This window comes from Oculina patagonica, chromosome 1 (genome assembly GCF_052425735.1).
Source record: "Oculina patagonica isolate OP01 chromosome 1, crgOcupat, whole genome shotgun sequence".
Lineage (NCBI taxonomy): Eukaryota > Metazoa > Cnidaria > Anthozoa > Scleractinia > Oculinidae > Oculina > Oculina patagonica.
This window is the reverse complement of record NC_135758.1, coordinates 16810139-16829971: the sequence shown is the minus strand read 5'-3', so window position 1 is coordinate 16829971 and position 19833 is coordinate 16810139. Positions and strand designations below refer to the sequence as shown.

The 19833-nt window shown below is 38.5% G+C and overlaps 3 protein-coding genes across 3 annotated transcripts in view; 2 read left to right on the top strand and 1 right to left on the bottom strand.

The window, feature by feature from the left end:
- LOC144659302 (LIM and senescent cell antigen-like-containing domain protein 1) overlaps nt 1-7074 on the top strand; it is a 31837-nt gene extending 24763 nt beyond the window's left edge. Inside the window, exon 14 of the mRNA XM_078519722.1 lies at nt 3193-7074. Coding sequence (XP_078375848.1) covers nt 3193-3307 — 115 coding nt within the window. The 3' untranslated portion in view covers nt 3308-7074. The remainder of the gene's footprint in view (nt 1-3192) is intronic.
- A 1497-nt stretch (nt 7075-8571) lies between these two features.
- Nucleotides 8572-12846, bottom strand: LOC144659291 (heat shock cognate 71 kDa protein-like). Its single transcript, XM_078519713.1, has 5 exons — nt 12570-12846; nt 12312-12385; nt 12119-12193; nt 11849-11978; nt 8572-10272 (listed from the first exon to the last, which is right to left on the bottom strand). The coding sequence occupies exons 1-5, from the start codon at nt 12763-12765 to the stop codon at nt 8783-8785; spliced, it is 1965 nt and encodes a 654-aa protein (XP_078375839.1). The 5' UTR covers nt 12766-12846; the 3' UTR covers nt 8572-8782.
- A 736-nt stretch (nt 12847-13582) lies between these two features.
- Nucleotides 13583-19833, top strand: part of LOC144659244 (5'-nucleotidase domain-containing protein 3-like) — a 33603-nt gene continuing 27352 nt past the window's right edge. Inside the window, exons 1-2 of the mRNA XM_078519674.1 lie at nt 13583-14205; nt 17984-18159. Of these exons, the coding sequence (XP_078375800.1) occupies nt 14052-14205; nt 17984-18159 (330 nt within the window). The 5' untranslated portion in view covers nt 13583-14051. The remainder of the gene's footprint in view (nt 14206-17983; nt 18160-19833) is intronic.

Sequence of the window (19833 nt, the reverse complement as noted above, 5' to 3'; positions counted from 1 at the left end):
TTCCTTTCCCAAACAATTGAAACGATCGATCGCCAGACGCAAACGAATACATCTGTGAAAGAAGCAAAAATATGGAATGTAAATTTGACTTGAGTGAGTTAGAAATGCTTGTTTATTTTCAAGTAGCGCGCTTCCAATGTTGTCATTCACGTCCTGCTGGATCTTTGTAAATTTCCGGCAGTATTCTAATAATGGCGAATACACTTTTAAATAATACACTGAGATCTTGCAAAATCTTGGACAAAATTTACGGCTACCTTCGCCGGAATTATTTGCCGATAAACACGCACTGTAATCAGGATTTATCGTATCCGGATAAAGACGGTTGAAAATATACCGTAGGGCTAACGTACCATAAAGAGAAACAACTACAGCTCTGTTTATTCTTGAAGAGGAAATTTTTGGTTTCGTTTAAGTCAAAAAGTGCTAATCTTGAGTTTGAAGAAGTGTTATCTTGCCGTGTTGTCAAGTTTAATTATGCCACTCAGTTCAGTATACTCTCAGTGCTCTCACGCTTCGGAGAAATATGTCAATCCACTGTGCTTTCCCACACAAGAACACAATCAAAATGAAAGCGAGCAACTGATCGTTACTTGTATTAAAATCACCAAATCGTGATATAATACCGAATAACCACCGGGATAGGCGTACCGCAACCTGAATTTTAATACACATTCGACAAGCAAGCAACCCCGGCGCGGCAAGCAGCGCTCGTGTCAATTCCGAAGCACATTGCGACACTGCGAAACCAGCCACAAAATCAAAGCCCGTCGATGTACGTGCTTTTGGAAACAATAACAATTCTAGTTGTTCATTTTTTATAGGGAATTTTTCAATTGCATCTGCTTCGCCGAACTTCGATCGTCCTCGTCGACCAGCGCTTGTGTGAAAGAGCGCTTGATCGGCTGGCGGCGGATGGACAGGTCCAACTAACTACTTCAGTCCATTTAGTGTCACGATATTTCGTTGTGCGATTCTTTTCTGCTAGAAACACGCTCTGCCAAGTCCGTAGATGGCAACATATCGTTCTTTTCGAACAAGATTTCGATTTATCAACGAAAAAGAAGCAACAATCTCAGCTGAAGTAGTAAACTTCACTGTGTATCAACACAATCTAAGTGTAAACTGATCCGTGGAACCACTAACTACGTCATCCGAGCCAAATTCGTGTCCAGTCTCCGGACCCACTGTTTTGTCTTGCTGAGGGCACTTTAGGCGGCAAAAAGTCCGATTTTTCTCTCTTTGACATTATTATTTTTTTAGCTTTTCGGAAAGTAGACATAATAAGCTACCAAAAAAAGCAAAAAAATGTTTTACTTCATAGGCACTTTAAGTTATCAATAAAAGCTTTGCTTCGCTAGCCGTTGCAATAAAACAGCATAAAAATAAAAGGCGCAAATCTTATTTTTTTAGCGACGGGTAAACAGTCATGCGGCGCTACATTGTCTGCCGTGTCTGCTTCGTATAAACAAGAGAGGATAAAATAATTTTTCAGTTTTTTCTGAGCCACTTGCATCATTAATTTCGCTTTGAATTTGGAGAAGAAACTCATCAAATACACGGACTATTCCTGTAATTTTGCGAAACGCTATAAATGTATAATAAACTTCGAAGCGGCGTTGAATGAAATCATGCTGCATGTCTGAAGTTTCAAATGACATTCGATCTCATCCATAACCGCATGCACGCAACAAGTTCTAAAGATAAACATATTTTATTCCGCGACCACAACTCTCCATTACTGGTGCCGATTAAACCCGTCTACTGTTAAGTTATCAATAAAAGCTTCGCTTCGCTGGCCGTTGCAATAAAACAGCATAAAAAAAAAGGCGCAAACTTTAATTTTTTTAGCGACGGGTAAACAGTCATGCGGCGCTACATTGTCTGCCGTGTCTGCCTCGTATAAATTCTTTTTCAGATTTTTCTGAAAAGATTTGTAAACCGTTCATCCAGTTTACAAACGCAGAAAACTTTAAACAGAAGACTTAATGTGTCATAAAAATCTCTTAAATGCCTTTGCCGATTAAAAAAGTTACACTTGATCAAATATTAATTAGTGCTGGGATAAACTTAATCGCCAGTTCATTGTTGGGACGGTTCATGTCATCCAACAAGTCACGCACGGCGCAGAATGTCATTTCGGGAGCAAAACATAGTTATTATTTTCGTGGTCTTGGCTCTTTATGCTTGCAGTTCTTAAAAAAACCTTTTTATATTCTCTTAGTTAAATAAAATCAAATTCTCTCTGATGCCGAATTTTGACGTCTTTATTGAAACAGAGCGAAATATTTTCCAGTATTTCAACCTTTTGCGAAACATTCCCATTTTAACGTTGGAAAAAGCAGCCAACGCGTCAAGAAACATCTTTTATTCGTTACTAAACGTTTTCGAACATTTCCAACGTTTTTACAACGGTCTGAATAACATTGTGAATGCGTTGAGAATTATTTCCAATGCGTTGTAAATGCATTATCAACGCGTTGTAAATGCATTATCAAAGCATTGTAAATGCATTGATAATACGTTACAACGCTATTTTCGTTAAGCCCGGTTTTCCCAAATAGGGTCACATATGATCAGAAATATGAAACAATGAAACATAATCAGTGGGAAACTAGAACCCAAGCACTGCAGTTTTCTTACAGTTAGTTTCTCAGATGTTTGCTAGGGGTTAGTTCTACTCAGGTTTAAGTGCAGTTAGCTTTTCTTTCATTTCTTCGTAAGGGTAGCACAATATGCACAAATGGGTTCCAGCCTCCCAGAGGTTTTCTGTTGTGGGAATATCCATTCTAGTCACGAATGATCAAATGTGACAAAGTGCAAGCATTATGATAACGTGTAAAACATGAAAAAACATGTAACAGCTAAAAACTTACAATGGCTCCCCTCTTCCTTCAATAATTTTCTTTATATCTCCATCTTGTTGTTATAGGTGCATTTTATATGTGAGCTATAGTGCCTCACCAATATTAGTTCTTTCCTGAAAAGCAGACAAATCCCTGCCACAGCGTCCCTTTAAAACATCTGCTCAATGCATGGTGTGGCATGATATTGCAACATGAATTATGTGCGCAGTAAGGCTCCACCTGCTGAAACAAAGTGCTTGCATGCAAAATTCTGCCAGTCATACAGGCTAGTGTCAATTATATGATGTGTTTGCCGTCTGTTGAGATTGTTTTCCTTTCCTGGCAGGAGCAAGTTTCATGAATTTGACATGCAGCCACTGTGTAAGAAGTGTTATGAGAAAATGCCTCTTGAGCTCAAGAAAAGATTGAAGAAAGCAGAGCAGACAGCCAGCAGGAAGTAACAGTATCAATTACTTGGAAAACTAAAGATTCTTGGCAAAATTGCAATAACATGTATAGAGTGGACATTCCCTTTCCCCAAAAAGGTGTTGAATGGTAAAATTCAGGATTTTGTGAGACAACAATGCTATCTTTTCTGCAAGCTTGAGACTCTCTTAAGCCTGCTTTTCACTAGCGACGCAAGCACAAGCACAACAGCCCTTATTTCACCGTGAAAACGACTTCGACGCAAGCATAAGCGCAAGCACAAGCACAAGGATCAATTTTTTTCCTTTTCTTGTGCTTGGGCTCGTGCTTGCGTTTGTGTGAAAACGAAACATCGCATAAGCACAAGAAAATTGTTTACGTCTGGCCGTGTCTAGCCAATCAAAACACTCGTTCCAAATTCCCTCTTGTCTGAGCATTTAAATAAAGTACGGAAGCCGCGGTTGATTTTGATGAAAAAATTCTGAAGTTGTTCGGAAGAGTGTAGGGAATTTAAAGACAAAACAAAAAGGCAAAAGCGTGGGCTTGAGTAGTGAAAGAAATGGAGATGACTTCTTTTTTCTTTTAAAAATATCTACTAAAATGTTTCATTTCCTCTTTTTTTTGTCGCTTTTGCTTTCTTTGTCACAAGAGTTGAGGAGACAACAACACTTGATGCCTGAAAGATTCTGCCGCAATATATGTGCCGAGAGAACAAAGTCGAGAACGGAGCGTTCTAACTTGTAAACATCGTATTCTTATGCTAATGTGCTTGTGCTTATGTCAACATTCGTTTTCACTTGGCACAAAGTGCTTATTCTTGCATTTGTGTTTGTGCTTGCGTCGCTAGTGAAAACCAGGCTTTAGCTTTGCAAAAGCAAACTTAAGACGAAAAATGTGCATTTTCAAGGACCATTCACCACCCCTCCAAGAGCGTCTAAAGACAAATAGTTTTAACAACTCCGTCTCAGTACAAGTTTTTGTGTTTTGCTGCAGCCGCAATGGCTGCAAGCAAAACACATTGAGAGCTGAAGTTTGTGCCGTAAGGACCGTAAGGTGTAAGTGCCGTAACAGAGGAGAAATCTGAACTACCGATGTCAATCAAATCCATGAACAAACAAAATCGAAACCAATGAACCGTAGCGCTGATCGCATTCGAAGTTACGGGCCAAAGTATTCGAACGCAAACCACGTTGGACACGTTGGAAAACAGAAAACCGATTTAAAAGTATATCGCATTGGGAAAGAAAACAAACTGTGGCGCGACCACTCCAGTTTTATGAGAAATTATTCTGCAGTTTTCATCATTTACGAAAAGAGCGAAGACTTGGAACCTCGCCGAAGGTCATAAATATTTTCTCCAAAGGACCGGTTAGTGCACAGTTTGTAAACTTTCGCTTTGAAAATAAACTTACCCTCACCTTGTCTACACTGTCTACAGCATACTAGTACTGTATTAACTCTGAACTTCATATTTTAAAATAAAATGTATGAACGTGTAACTTGTCACGCAAAGACAGCTGGTAGGCTGCACCGCTAATTGTAGCTGTATTCGAGCTATATAAAAGACAGCTAGAAACGAATTAATACTAGTAACATCACAATGGGAAAGAAACTTATTCAGTGGTGCACACCGTCGAAAACAAAGAAATATTAAAGGAAGTTCTCATTCACCAGATTCACTGCATCAGATGCAACATTCGTCAGTTCGTGTTTAAATGCGTGGCGACCAGTTTGTTTACTAGTTATTAAAAAATAATACGGTCTTCATTTAATAAACAGTTCATCCTTAAATTTCAGCTTTTCTACGACTGACAGGTAGGTACTATAGTATAAGCCCCGCTAAAATAGCTGGAAAGGGAAAGTTTTTTGAAAAATGAATTTTTGACTGCCAGACGCGCTGGCGCCACATGTTTATTTTGTGAAGATTAATTAAACGCCGTGAAAAATAGAATTTGATGTCCAGCGAGCCACTGCATCTTCGGCTACGCAGTCCTCAGTGAATCCTCCAACTTCACAAATTTCTAAAACTTTAAGAAAACGAACTTTCGCAGAATCAAAAATTGGTCCTTATCGATCTTCCGATCTTGTTGTGAAGACACTGAAATTCGACGAGTGTTCATGCGTGAAGGGATGACTGACGAATGATAATAATTATTTGTAAACTTTCGCTTTCAAAATGAACTTTGCGTTACGTTCAACGCCGTCTTTCTGTTGTTGTACGCCGGTGCGCGTGCGATTATTTATAATTTCTGAATTTTGCATATTTAACTCAGGGTGACACAACAAGTTTGTTAAGAGTTAGTTGTTCCAGTGTTTAATTTGGGTGAAAGTGGTTAAAGAACCACTGTCTTGTCACTAATAAATATATCACATTGAGTTCTTATAAGGTCAATAGATTCTGTCTTTTTCGTTGTTGTTAAAACGCTACCATTGTGACAATGATTCCAAATACAACTAACGGTAACCAGTGAGATAACGCCACTAAAAGAATCACATTGAGTTCATTGAGATTTTTTTATAATGTTAAGAGTTGCTGTTTTTTATCAAAGAGACAATCATGTCAGACATTACGTTAACTTACTAGTAATTAAATTATGTTTGCTGTCTTTGATTTCAACATAACATTGATCAGTAAAATTATCAGGATTGAATTAACACAAAGTGACTACAATATAGTGCAATTATTAACCTGCACACAAGTGACAGACAATAAAAGACGTTGGATTTCAATCTCGACTCACTTGTCTTTCATCAACATGTTCCCTAAGACTTTGCTCTAGCAGCAAAACACATGGACCCATTGGGGCCCTATTTTTATCTTTATATTTGGGATAAGCACTGATATGAGAAACAGCTCTCGTTCATGGTTTTGGGGTCATTATTTTATCTCAAATCGAGTTATGGGAGAAGTAACTGTAGATGAAAATCCTCACTTCTGGCTTATTCTTTTGCCATTGTTGGCCTTTGAAGGTTAAAAAACCAAAATTTCCCCCGTTTCTAAGGCAAAGTTGTTTAACAGTTTCTTTTAAAAGCATTTGTTTAAGGTTTAAACTCAGGGAACCCAAATGTTGCATTAGCTATAACATGATCATTTAATAAAAAAGTGTTTTTTGACTGTGTTTCTGTGTCTTTTTTTATTCATTTTAAGCAATTTGACTCAGAGCGAAGACAGTTTATGTGCTGCTTTGATTGTTACACAAAGCTGCTATGTTTGTTACGCAGCTCTTGTTGTCCTCTCAAAGTTCACCATCGGTTATTAATTTATTAACAGTTTGAGAGAGTTAATAGTTAACTATAATGAAAACTTAAAACATAATAGGCATGTCGTATTTATAATTAGCAGCAGTCAAGTTAAATTTAAATCTTGCAAGGTAAACCGTATTTGCTTTGATTCAAATCGCTTAATACAAATCAAAACTTTTTATTCACTGATTATGTCATACAGCATTTAGGTGCCTTGTGGTTTGAAAAGCTGGAGTTATAATGGTAAGATATATAAAGTCTGTAAAAAATAATGTGTTATTAACAATAAATAAAGTTTTCACCAGGCCCAGTCAAAAATAAATTGAGAAAGGAAGTTCTGTTTCCTTTACTTGGTTTGATCGAATTTTGCAATATTTTTGAAAAGGAATTATGTTTAGTAAACATGCTTTTGCTATAAATTTAAAACTGTGTTTTGCAGGGTTTGTTGTGTAAAAAATGCAAGTTGTTTTTATTGTCCTAGCATACAACATTGTAAGCCACTGTAAGTTGTACAACTAACAGAGAAGTAGAGTAACAATAAAAGATAAGAATTTGTTAAGTTGTTTTTCCTTTGTTTGTCCCAATATACAGCATTGTTGGCCACTGTTAGTTGTGCTTGTAAAAATGTTTTCTTCTTCTCTTTTAAAAAGAATAGGGTTGAATAAATTATAAATCTCTTATTGGAGAGGGCATCTCTTTTGCCTGGGATTTGGGACCGGGGATATGGGGACAATATGGCCAGTTTTTGTTTGGTCAGCCCGTTTGGGTTATAGGGTTCTCATCAAAAGGCTGGACCCGCATACCAGTACCAGGATATTTTAGTTGCGGCCAACCAGTTTTGGGTCACAGGGTTCTCATCAAAAGGCAGGACCCGGTACCAGTATCAGGATACACAAGAGTCCTTTCACATGGAACATAAAGAAATTTGCTACATCATGTTATTTTTTCCCGCCTCCTCGACGTATCCAGGGCAAACAGACACTTCTTTCCCAGGGGTTTCATTAAGTTTTGAAGTAGAAAGGCACCCCAAGGAGAGTAGGTGGGGAATAAAGAACGAGTAATGACTTCAACAAGACCTTGAAGGCATGGGAAAAAAGCAGTACAAGAACTAGGCAAGGGACAATGGACATTTCAGGCTCGTGGCCATTGCGGGCAGTTTTGAAGGCTAAGTTTGATGAGCTCAGATCTACCTGAACTGCAGACCTTCATGAAGGTAGAGGGGTGGGGTGCCAATTTGGGAGTCCTAATAAACATAAAGGGATTTCATGTTTCAATTTCTGATACAGGCCTGTGGTCTGATTTGCACAATATTTTTTAGTATGGGTCTTGTACAATGAACCCATGGCGAACAGATCTTTCACAAGAAGCAATTATCATACACAAGAGGTAGTATACCATCGGGATATCTGAACACCAAGAAGAGAGTTCAAAATACGAGAAGTAGCAGAGTATCTTTGACAAAATTTGGGGTGTCATGGTAGCCAATGAAACACTGTCTGGAGTGTTTGATATATCTTTTCAATCAAAACAAAAACTTTGGAGAAATAAAATTATACATATTTATGCTTATTAAAAACCTCCTTCACAGTTACGATTTTCTTTGTTTTAACTTGATGAATTATTAAAGAGTTTGAGAATCAATTGTTAAGACCACAACAGCAGTTCTGCATCACATATTTTAACTACTGTGTCGACTTCTGGCAAATGCAACAGTTTGGTCACACAGCGCTCTAACTTCGTGTGCATGCGCAGTTCCCACCAAAACTTCGCCAGACTGCTCCTATTTCCGAAAACTTTCATTTTAAAGCCAAAAGTTTGTGCCATCCTTGAAAAGTTATTTAGGTTTATATGCTGCCTATGCAATGAAAATTTGATAACTGATCTCCGAGTTTCTATAACAATTTGTTGTTTTCTTTTGATTTCTATAGTTTTACCTGTTATTGTGATATTTCAGTTAATTCTTCGAACAGTTGGTCAGTGCCAAAATTGCCTTAAAATTGTGTGATATAGCCCCTTTAAATGAGTGTCCCAGTGTGATCAAGATTCGCAAAAAATGTTGGTTTAACAAAGCAGTTTATTTAATTCTTTATTTTTTTTCACAAGGACTGGTTTTCAGCAGCAACAGATAAGGTGCTCAAAATTTGACATGGGTAAGCGAAACACATCTGAATGAACAACTTAACAATCTTGCATGCAACATGTTCCTAGTAGGTATTGAAAACAGAAACTGATTGAAATGAAGCAGTTCACGACTTGTTTGAACAATTTTAATCAACCTCCTCAATGGTAGGTCCGGTAGATTCTCCGCCAGACTGTGCTGCATCTGGCCCACCAGGGAAGCCTCCAGGCATTCCACCACCGGGCATTCCGCCGCCAGGCATTCCACCAGCTCCTCCTCCAGCTGCCTGGTAAAGCTTGGTAATGATAGGACTGCACACCTTTTCAATCTCCTTCTGCTTCGCCTCGTAGTCTTCCTTTTCAGCTGACTCGTTCTTCTCCAGCCAGTCAATTATTTCCTTGCATTTCTCTGTGATAAGTGTTTTGTCTTCGTCACTGATCTTATCTTTCACCTTGTCGTCTTCAACTGTACTCTTCATGTTGTACGCATAGCTTTCCAGAGAATTCTTGGCCTGGATTTTGTCACGCTGCTTGTCATCATCTGCTTTGTATTTCTCTGCTTCTTTCACCATGCGATCTATGTCATCCTTAGACAAACGTCCCTTGTCATTTGTGATGACAATCTTGTTTTCTTTTCCAGTGCTTTTGTCAACTGCAGAAACATTCATGATTCCATTTGCATCAACATCAAATGTGACCTCAATCTGTGGTACACCACGAGGAGCAGGGGGAATACCAGTCAGCTCAAACTTTCCCAGTTGATGATTGTCCTTGGTCATACTACGTTCACCTTCGTATACCTGGATCAACACAGCAGGTTGGTTGTCTGCATATGTTGTGAAGACTTGGCTCTTCTTAGTGGGGATTGTTGTGTTTCTCTGGATCAGGGCCGTCATTACACCACCAGCCGTCTCAATTCCAAGTGACAATGGAGCGACATCCAGAAGCAGGAGGTCAGACACTGCTTCACTCTTGTCTCCATGCAAAATGGCTGCCTGTACTGCAGCACCATAAGCTACAGCCTCATCAGGGTTGATGCTCTTGTTTGGTTCTTTGCCATCAAAGTGAGATCTCAGCAACTCTTGGATTTTTGGGATACGAGTTGAACCACCAACCAAGACGATCTCATGGATTTGACCTTTGGTCAGCTTTGCATCCTTTAAGGCCTTTGTTACTGGCTCAATTGTAGAACGGAACAAGTCCCCATTTACCTCCTCAAATTTTGCACGGCTGATATTTGTGTAAAAGTCAATGCCCTCAAAGAGAGAGTCTATTTCAATGCTGGCTTGGGTACTTGAAGACAGGGTCCTCTTGGCTCTTTCACATGCAGTTCTCAAGCGACGCATTGCCCTCTTGTTGTTGGAAATATCTTTCTTGTATTTCTTCTGGAATTCTTTCTTGAGATAATCAACCATGCGATTGTCAAAGTCTTCACCTCCCAAATGGGTATCCCCATGAGTTGACTTGACTTCAAAGATGCCATCGTCAATGGTGAGAACAGAAACATCAAAAGTACCACCACCCAGGTCAAAGATAAGTACATGGCGCTCAGTACCACTCTTCTTATCCAGGCCATAAGCAATGGCTGCAGCAGTTGGTTCATTGATAATACGAAGAACATTGAGGCCAGAAATAATTCCTACAAAATGACAGACAATATTTAAGTAAACAAAATCAAAAAGAAATAAACAGCATGCAATGTGTAGTTCCACTATAATCCATACCTCCCCCAGGAAAGTTTTTTTTCCCTTAGTCCCCTACACCCCTGTCTCTCATTTGTATTAGTCTTTTCTAACTTTCCAGAAGTATTTTTCTTTGTGTTTTTTTGCAGAAAATTCTCTGTTGTGCTCAACTTGGATTTCTGTTCACGTCTCATTTATTTCTGCAGTTAGTTCCCAGTCCTACTTGTGCAAAACAGAACCTGTCAACTGCCCATGACATAAAGCGATTCCCCTCCCCCCCCCCCCAAAAAAAATGTAAAGCTTTTTAAACTTAAAGAGCAGTGTCATGATATTATAAACCATCTTTCAGATTACTTTCCAATTGAAGGAAACCTCGAAACTTTTTTTAACACAACAACAACAAAGGAGTGATAAAAACCGGAAAAGAACCAAGGATGGTTTCTACTGACGAAGACAGACTACGAGTGACAAACTTGAAAAAACTTGCCAATTTTTTTCAAGATGTGTGTTCCATGACATAGCTCCTTCAACTTTCATTTTTGGAGTTAAGTGTTAACCTATTAGTAGGTAAACCCATCCACATTCATTTAGCGCAAATGAATATAATTCACAAATTGCTTGTTGATTTACAACTTGAGAATTTACGACTTCTTTTCACATACTCAGGGTGTTCATTAGGCATCAGAGATCGCAGAATTCTCCGGCTAAATTTCAAAGGCGTCTACCTACTTTTTTTTATTAAAATGCGGAACCTTTAAAAATCATTCTCTGGTTACTTTGCACTATTCTCCTGCTATTACAATTCTCAATGAAACCCTGCATACTGATTTGTTGCCCTGATTTGTACAGTGCAAGCACACATCACACGTTAGTGAACTGGTTGCTAGCGAATCCACTCATAGGCGAAACGACTGGTTACCGTACCTATTCACCAATTTTAGCAATTTTTACTTATTATTTCACAGCTATTCACCAAGTAGTTCATTATTTGAATTTACATTTGATTGATGAAAATTTCCTCTAAAGCTTTAATTTCGACAATTATTTTTAAAAGTGAGTTCAATTTCAACATTTCGAAAGTAGAGCCCAGTCATTGAAACTTAGCAAAAGATTATGGATCTTCACTGTAAATTTATTGGTAAAAAATATAGGGTAAAATTAGGTGAAAACATATTTGGAACAAGGAATATACACACATTTTTGTAAAAGGATTCCTTTTAAGGCCACAAAGTTTAGCTCTCCAGTCTGACAGTGTTGCATGGCATTGTGTAAATTTTTACGCAAGATGTTTCTCACAAAAGCCCGCATTATTACGCAATACAGAAAAGAAAAGGTGCGAGCGTCCAAACGGTCTAAATTTGTTATAATTTTTACTCCCGGCCAAACAAATCGACTCCACTATAGCGCGAGTCCATTAAAAGTAACGAAAGCCACTTAAACAATTAAATAACACCCGAAATAGATCGAGACTATCATAAGATTGGAGTTTATGAACTTCACAGCTGTGTGGCGAATGAGATCACATGTACTCACCGGCGTCTTTTGTGGCTTGCCTTTGAGAATCATTGAAATATGCCGGCACAGTTACAACAGCGTCTGTCACTTTCTCGCCAAGATAAGCTTCAGCAGTTTCCTTCATTTTGGTCAGAACCATTGAAGAAATCTAGAATGGTAAAAATACAATTCGACCGTGAATGTCGTAGACAAAGTGACGGACAAACACATGTTCGTTCTTGAGTTATACATGCAATGCTGAAAAAAAAAAGTTACGAGAAACAGAAAAAACCATGTACAAGTCATTACCTCCTCTGCAAAGAACGACTTCATTTCTCCTTTATATTCGACTTCAATCTTCGGTCTTCCGCCATCGTTCTTCACCTAAAAATGAAAGTGAAACACGCGACATCAGCGAATTCAACATGCGCTTTAGCTTCAAGAAAAAACTAGAGCAAAAATTGAGCGTCTTTGGTTAGCTTAACGCTGACAGAAAACTTACATGAAATGGCCAGTGTTTCATGTCCGACTGGACGGTACTCTCGTCATATTTTCGCCCGATGAGACGCTTTGCATCTGCAAGAAAGAACCAAAGTGATTTCGTAAGCACGTTTGAAAAACAACATGGCGGAAATACGCTTGAATCGCACGAAACAAATTTTTTGCTGGGCTATTTTAAATTAATACGGGAGTCATGCACCCTTTTACATTACGGTTTCTTTTAAAGTTGATTACATTTATACAAACCAGGAAAACTCACCGAAAACTGTATTTGAAGGATTGAGAGCGACTTGATTCTTCGCCGCATCGCCGATGAGTCTTTCGGCCTCATTGAAGGCAACGTAACTTGGTGTTGTACGATTACCTTGATCGTTCGCTATAATTTCGACTTTTCCGTGTTGGAAGACACCAACACAAGAGTAGGTCGTTCCAAGATCGATTCCTACGGCAGGCATATTCGAGTTTAGAAAGAAAACCGGCAAAGTAAAACGTACGAAACACTCCCTGTCTTGTCACTGTGAAAATTACGCAAAGCTGTACACGTGCTCGACTTTTATAACGGTTTGGCCTCGTTCTGGAACTTTCTGGAACCTTCTCGAAAAAAAGAGATGTCATTGCTATTTTTGGAAATAGAAAGTGACAACAAAGCATGATTGTGCAATCTATTAAATTCATATGGTTTTGTAAGCAACAAATTTATTTCTAGAACTTTATAAAGTTTCTTTTTTCCTTGAGCCTGCAACAAAAAAGGAAAAATTCAAATGTTCTATTATTGCACCGGCAATATCTTCTTATACATATTATTCGATGCGCGGCATCGTACGTAAATGTTCCCGAACATTCCTGAACATCCCGGAACATTCTAGTATACCCTTGGGCAATAATTATATGAACGTTCTTTATGAATCAAGTACGTTTTTCTCTGTAAATTTAGCGAAATACAGGTAAAAAGTAGGGATAAAAAGGGCATTGTTTTTCACATTCGGAGATACCGTTCACTTCCCTTAAAATTTAATTTTGTAATATCCAGGATAATATCTCATTTTTTTATGTTTCTTTTACCAAATTAATTTAATTCAATGTATATCCAAATTGTGCTACGAAATCGTTGGAAGTTGATTCAAAATACACCAAAAAGTTAGTTGCTTAGAGAAGTTGCGATCAAAATCTGAAAAGTTGCTCTCAAAAATTAACGTTTCTACCACTATAAGGATTAATTTTTCGCCGGATTTCGCTTTCAGGAAATAGAGTCAAAAGAAAGGGGTCTTCTATCATTAAAAACTAACGTTTAGTTGCAAGGACCACCGTGACAAAATATAAGTACCGGATCCTTTCACTGTGGAGGATCTAATCAGCTATAACTAAATAAGTAATGAAGAAAAATGGCAAGGCTGATTCAACGGTTAGGTACTGTATTTTTCTTTTGTCGTCAGCCATTTTGTCATGATGCAGTACATCTACATTGACCACAGGTATGTAAAGGTATGACTACAGGTATGTCACGGCCTAGCCTGCAGAACAGGCGGTTTATTTTTAAAACTCGCACTTCGCGCTTCGACCCGCAAAATAAATCGCCTGTTCTACAGGCTACTCACGGCCTCACCCAGAATTTTTCCATAATTGAAATGGGGGACTGGGAGGGGAGGCTTTTTGCACCTCTTCCCTCCCCACTCTCCCCACTCCTATTAACCTTTTTCCAGACTACTAGTTCCCGGGCTTTTCTCACACACCATGGTTCAATATGGCGGTTCATCGTTTACTCAGGAGCTGTGTTCGTATTTGCCCTAAATTTCGAGCTTGTTTTCACACTGTTCGTTGTAAAGTTCACACGAAAGCTGCAGAAACTATTGAGGAATTGGAAAATGTGTACAATGAACGGAAGAGCTTCATTAATGGTAAGGTAGCTTAGCTTTATATTTTGTATAAAGCAATAAGATATGGGCTTTCCTTACTTTTAAGGGACTCGCGCTATGTATAGGGAAAACAACTGTCTAAATGCTCGCGCAAAATCTGTAAATGACGAATTTAGACTACGCAATTTCTGTAAAGAACGAAGTAATTTGTATGTACAGAGGTCGCTCCTCAGCTGCAGATGACTTGGACTTGCTCGGACTGGAAGAAAGCTAGAGTGGGTTAAAAACTACCACAGTGAGAAACTTTCAAACTTGTAAAAACACATTTCGCCTCTCATCTTTCAAGAAGATTTCGTTTATGTCAAAGTAAATTAAAGTTAACTCGTATGATTCATGTCGGTTGCAAAACAGCTGAACTATTACACAACTACTCCAGGGTGTTCAATTTCAAATATTCATGTTTAATTGTTTTTTCTTTACCTCTGGGAAATGCTGAGAAAAATAATGCTTCCCGGTGGTGGGTGGGGGGGGGGGGGGGATTCTATGAAGATCTTCAGTGTGGATGTAGGACCTTGGCAATCTTCGGTGTGATGTGTGTTCTGAATGCACCCTGGTGTGTGGTGTGTGACAAATACAGACTGCAAACCAGCAGACTTGTAGAATTTTTTATTACCATGTTACCAGTACCATTATTGAGAGCTAGCCGTAAACAGGCTAACCAGAGAGTTATTCAGGCTTGCCGGGGTACCATCCAGGTTTACTGGAGTGAAGGTCTGTAGTCTCCATTTGTCACTTACTGATCTGCCTCAATGCTATAAAAAAGACAGTTCTCGGCTCACATAGAGTAACAATAGTTAAGTCAATACTGTTAAGGGAGAACAGAAAATGGAAGATTTGGAAATGAAAACAGGACGTGACTGAATGCTTTTTCCAGGCATTGATAACAATTTTCATTTTGGGGATTTAACTTGACGTTTTTGAGCATGGCACTTCTGTCTGCAGTGCCCCTTTAGCCTTGTACTGCTTTGATGAGGATGGGGCAGATTATTACTGGGTTAACTACGTCTCAGGACATACAATAAATTATGTCCAACTTGCTAAACAGGTATGAGAGGCACCCCCTTGGCATGGTGTCATGTACCAAGGCCCCTCGTTAGGGGTCTATCAGTAGGTTTTTACTGAGCATTGCAGGCTACTAAATTCCCGGCCCATTTTTTTTTGCCCACATATGATGAGTCTCTTGTGACATTGTTGTGTTCATTTATTCAAAGTCATTTGGTTACATACAGTAGCATGAAAAACAATAACGGTTGCTCTAATCTATATGTGTATGTTGCAGTTAATTTTTGATCTCAGTGAATTTTTTATTTTAACTAGTTAGTTTTTTTAACACGTCGATTTTTTTTTTAACTAGTTAAATAATGGGGTTTGGGTTAGTGTATCATATATTTAAAATAACCGGTATGCAATGCATACTAAGGCGAGGACGTTCCAGTAAAGCAACAGTACATGTAAAGTCTAGGAAGTAGAGTTGATACAGTGGTTTGCCAGTGACGAATTTGAATTGAAGGGTCTTTCTTTAGCAAATCCAGAGATGTTTTACACAGTTTTTTTAACTTAGGTGTTATTGCTACACAGGGTTCAAAATAGCAGCCGGCTGTCGGCGGTAGCCGGCACTTTGACGACACTTGCCGGCTACTTTTCACCGAAGATAAAGAAAATATCATGCCTTGATCGGCCAACTGAAATCAAAGTTGCGGTAATGTTGAAGTAAACATTTCATATCAGAAAATAAAGCAGCTACTGGGCTAGAAAGTGCGACTCACCGGTCGCTAATGCGACCAAAATGTCATCTTTGTCGACGAAAACTTCTGGTTTTACGCCAGTTTTACGGTTTACTTTGTAGCCAACGTGGCGACTTCATTTTTGGGTTAAGATGAATAACGGGCCGCCCCACCTTCTCAGGTATTGTGTCCCTCCAAAAAAATTATATTGAAGATCTTATTTGCTTCTCAAACATTCAAAATAAGAAAAACAAGTTACATTGCTCCACTCCATTCTTTTGCTTTGCCGTAAAATATTGTATCACTTCGGAAAACTTGCAAATGGCCGACTGTGTTTGAAATCGAGAAATAATTGTTAATGTTCCAAAATGACGCTAAATGGCGGTATAAAACTGCTCCGACGTTTCGGCAATACTGCTTTCTTCAGGGTGGCACGAAGAAATAACGAGTCCCAATATCATGCCTTGATCGGCCAACTGAAATCAAAGTTGCGGTATTATAAATGTTGAAGTAAACATTTCATATCAGAAAATAAAGCAGCTACAGGGCTAGAAAGTGCGACTCACCGGTCGCTAATGCCACCCTGAAGAAGGCAGTATTGCCGAAACGTCGGAGCAGTTTTATACCGCCATTTAGCGTCATTTTGGAACATTAACAATTATTTCTAGCATAAAAGACGCTACGCAGTTTTCAACTATTATGTGTTTGAAATCGCCCCAGAATGCATCTGGGTACGTCATGTATGCAGATGGTTGTGTCCCTTGAGAATGCATGGCTCTTTAACAGCCGGGAAAAAATGAGCCTTGACAAAAAAAGCCGACAAATTCAGGCTTAAAACGAAATTTTATTTTGAACGGGCCCTGCTACATGGTTTTCGCTGTGTTTTGTTTAAATATATATGCCATTCATAGTGAGGATTGGGCTTTTTATTTTGACTGCATATGTTGTTCAACGTGATGACTGAAAAGCAAATTTCAAAGTTTTTTTTTGGACAACTTGCATAGAACACCATGAGAGCCTTATAATCATATTTACAATTCTACAGTATAATACATTTCATTATTATTCAACAGATGTGCGCACTGCCCATATATGGTCAAAATGTTAATGATATCTGTCATCCGTACATAACAGATATTAAACATTATCCTGCGAAATCGCGCGGAATATCGCCTGGTACTTAGCCGACGATATTCCGGAAGATTGAGCAGGATAAATGTTTTATTATTCAACAAATTCTCAACGAAGCACATTTTGCAGATAGAACAACTAATTATGCAGCGCTTTACAAGACTTCGGACGAATCTTCGCAACCTACGTATATCGCAGGATATCTGTTATGTATGGATGACAGATAACGTTAACATTTTGACCATATATGGGCAGCGCGCGCACTAGTTTAATAATAATCTGCGATATACGTAGGTTGCGAAGATTCGACTGAATTCTTGTAAAGCGCTGCATAATTACAGTTTTTCAATCGAAAGAATGTGTTTCGTTGACAATTTGTTGAATAACTAAACAATATTCCTGCTCAATCTTGCTTGTCTGATTTTTGCCAACTCGGCCTATGGCCTTGTCGGCTAAGTATCAGGCGATATTCTGCGTGATTTTTTGCCATGTTGCCCATCTATGGTCAGAAAGTCAATGTTATCCATCATTCAATTTTATTATTTTTTAATTTTTTATTCATCAGCTTTATTAGGAAAAATAACATAAAGAAAAGAAACATTGTATAAAAGAAAAATATATACAAAACAAAGTATTTCCCAAAAAGAAGAGTGCAAACAGGACTCAAGTACCGCCATCTGTAGATAATTGGTAATCCCTGTTATATGTACAAAACAGATATCCTGTGATATGCAGGCTTTTATCCAGGTGGAAGTTCTGTAGTTCTTTGCGTAGCTTGCCAAGTTTGTCCAAGTTTTTGAATGAAAATCACTGCATAACTGCAGTATTTTAAGCTATAAAAATATCAGTGATTTCACGCAATTTCGCAGAGTAATAATTGTTTAATATTTTGTTCTCTTTTGCAGAGTCAACAAATTACACCTTTGTAGATGAACAAGCAATTTTTGCCAACAATGAGCTTGGAATGCGACACATTGAAGTTTATGGGTTTGATTATGACTATACACTGGCCTCTTACTCCAACACACTGCATTATCTTATTTATGATCTTGCAGTGAAGGAATTGATTTCTACTTATGGGGTATGAACTTGTACTTTATTCTTATGAACTCAAGTAACACTTGAAGGGGAGGGATCAACAAACTTTCTTATCTTACAGGGGTGTAGCTAAGAAAACACTAAGCCGGCTCATTAATAAACCCAGCTGGCTTTTCTGGCCTTGACAGCTCTTTAAGTTTACTAAGTCTTTGTTTCACGTAAAATTTTGACCGGATTTAAGTTCTCTTTCAGTCGGAAAAGTAAGCCGACAGCCATCCCTTAGCCATCCTCGGAGACCCAGGGGCAGTTAGTGGGGGCGGGGGAAAAGTCTATACGGGCGAAAAAAAAAATCGGCGAAGAAAAGTCAAGAACAAAAAAAATAGCCCCTGGAGACAACCTCTTACCGGACCAGTTCCAAAAGGACGCCGTCGTTCTGGCTTCTGATTGGTGCCAGAAAACCTTTGTTATTTTCTGCCCAATCAGAGAGCAGAAAGACCAGGAGTGGTTTCGTGTGTTCTTACACGGATAGATACACGAAGCCCAGTTGGTCGCCATGTTTTCTGTTCGATGAAGCTACAGTTGTAGGAGAAAAGTTGCAGTCACAGATGTAGGGGAAATCGTTCGGCATATCTGCAAGAAACTTACGCGAAATACGCTGGATCTTCGTAGGTATCGTACACACACCGATTAACTGATGTCGATATATAAACTTGAACGTGTTTCGAAATTCGCTTTCTTTGGCTGGACGAACGTACAGTTCCTTTCTCCTGCTTCCTCGCATCACTTGCTGTGACTGAAACTGTGTCATTGCAGAGTACCGGTATTTTTTTTTATTGCACGGGCCAGGCTGGTATTTCAAGCAACGGACAGCTTCGTGTACGAGAGGAGCACAACTTTCTTCAGCTTTCTTTGAGAACAGTGAATTTCATGATGTAATTCGGGTTTTTTTCCCTGGCATAAACGTGCAAATGAAGCTAAATGTAAATGCACTTATTTATAAGCTTAACTTGTTTATTAAATCTTAGTTTTTAATTCTAATCTGATGTTTTCACTGATTTTTATTCGTGAAATGTCATTTTAATTTTGTAAAGTGCAAATGATTATTATTTATGAAAATTGCACAATTAAAATCAATATTATTATAATTAATGTTGAGTCACAGAATTCTTCCAAACCACTGTATATACCAATGTCTGCCGTTTTAATAGACTCCTCATCAATGGACCTGACTGTTTTTTGAGATGTAGTGTTTTTAACTGTATAACTAAAAACAACTTATAACCTGTGTGCCTCTGCCCAGTCTAGCTCAGTCTATGTGTGATAATAAATGGGATGAAGTAAATTGATTGATTGACAAGTGCTTTTCAAAATGCCTTTGAAAAACAATGACCTCTTCATTTTGATAATACAGATTGAGATACTGTATATCTATTGTGCTTTTCAGTAACATGAGCTCAGCTCAATCAACCGCTAAACCGGTTTACAGTTTTTGCTACTGTCAATCATCTAAGCGGACCAGTCACGGGAGACATTTAAACCAGGTCAAATCTGTTGGCTTTTTTTTGTTTTTTAAGGCTTGTGGGTTATTGCCATTATTATGATTGATGGCAGCAAAAAAGCAATCTTTGGGTTTTGAACTTCAGAGTTTAGGTGAAAATGATCACTGATGTATTTACAAACCGGGTATGTTGTTCATACCAGGATCAGGTGCCACTGT

Coding starts and splice junctions, on each gene's coding strand:
- LOC144659291 (XM_078519713.1), bottom strand. CDS start 12,765: ATGCCTGCCGTAGGAATCGATCTTGGAACGACCTACTCTTGTGTTGGT. Junction 12,386..12,569: donor TCCTTCAAATACAGTTTTCG/GTGAGTTTTCCT, acceptor TCTTTCTTGCAG/ATGCAAAGCGTCTCATCGGG. Junction 12,194..12,311: donor TGAAACACTGGCCATTTCAT/GTAAGTTTTCTG, acceptor TTTCATTTTTAG/GTGAAGAACGATGGCGGAAG.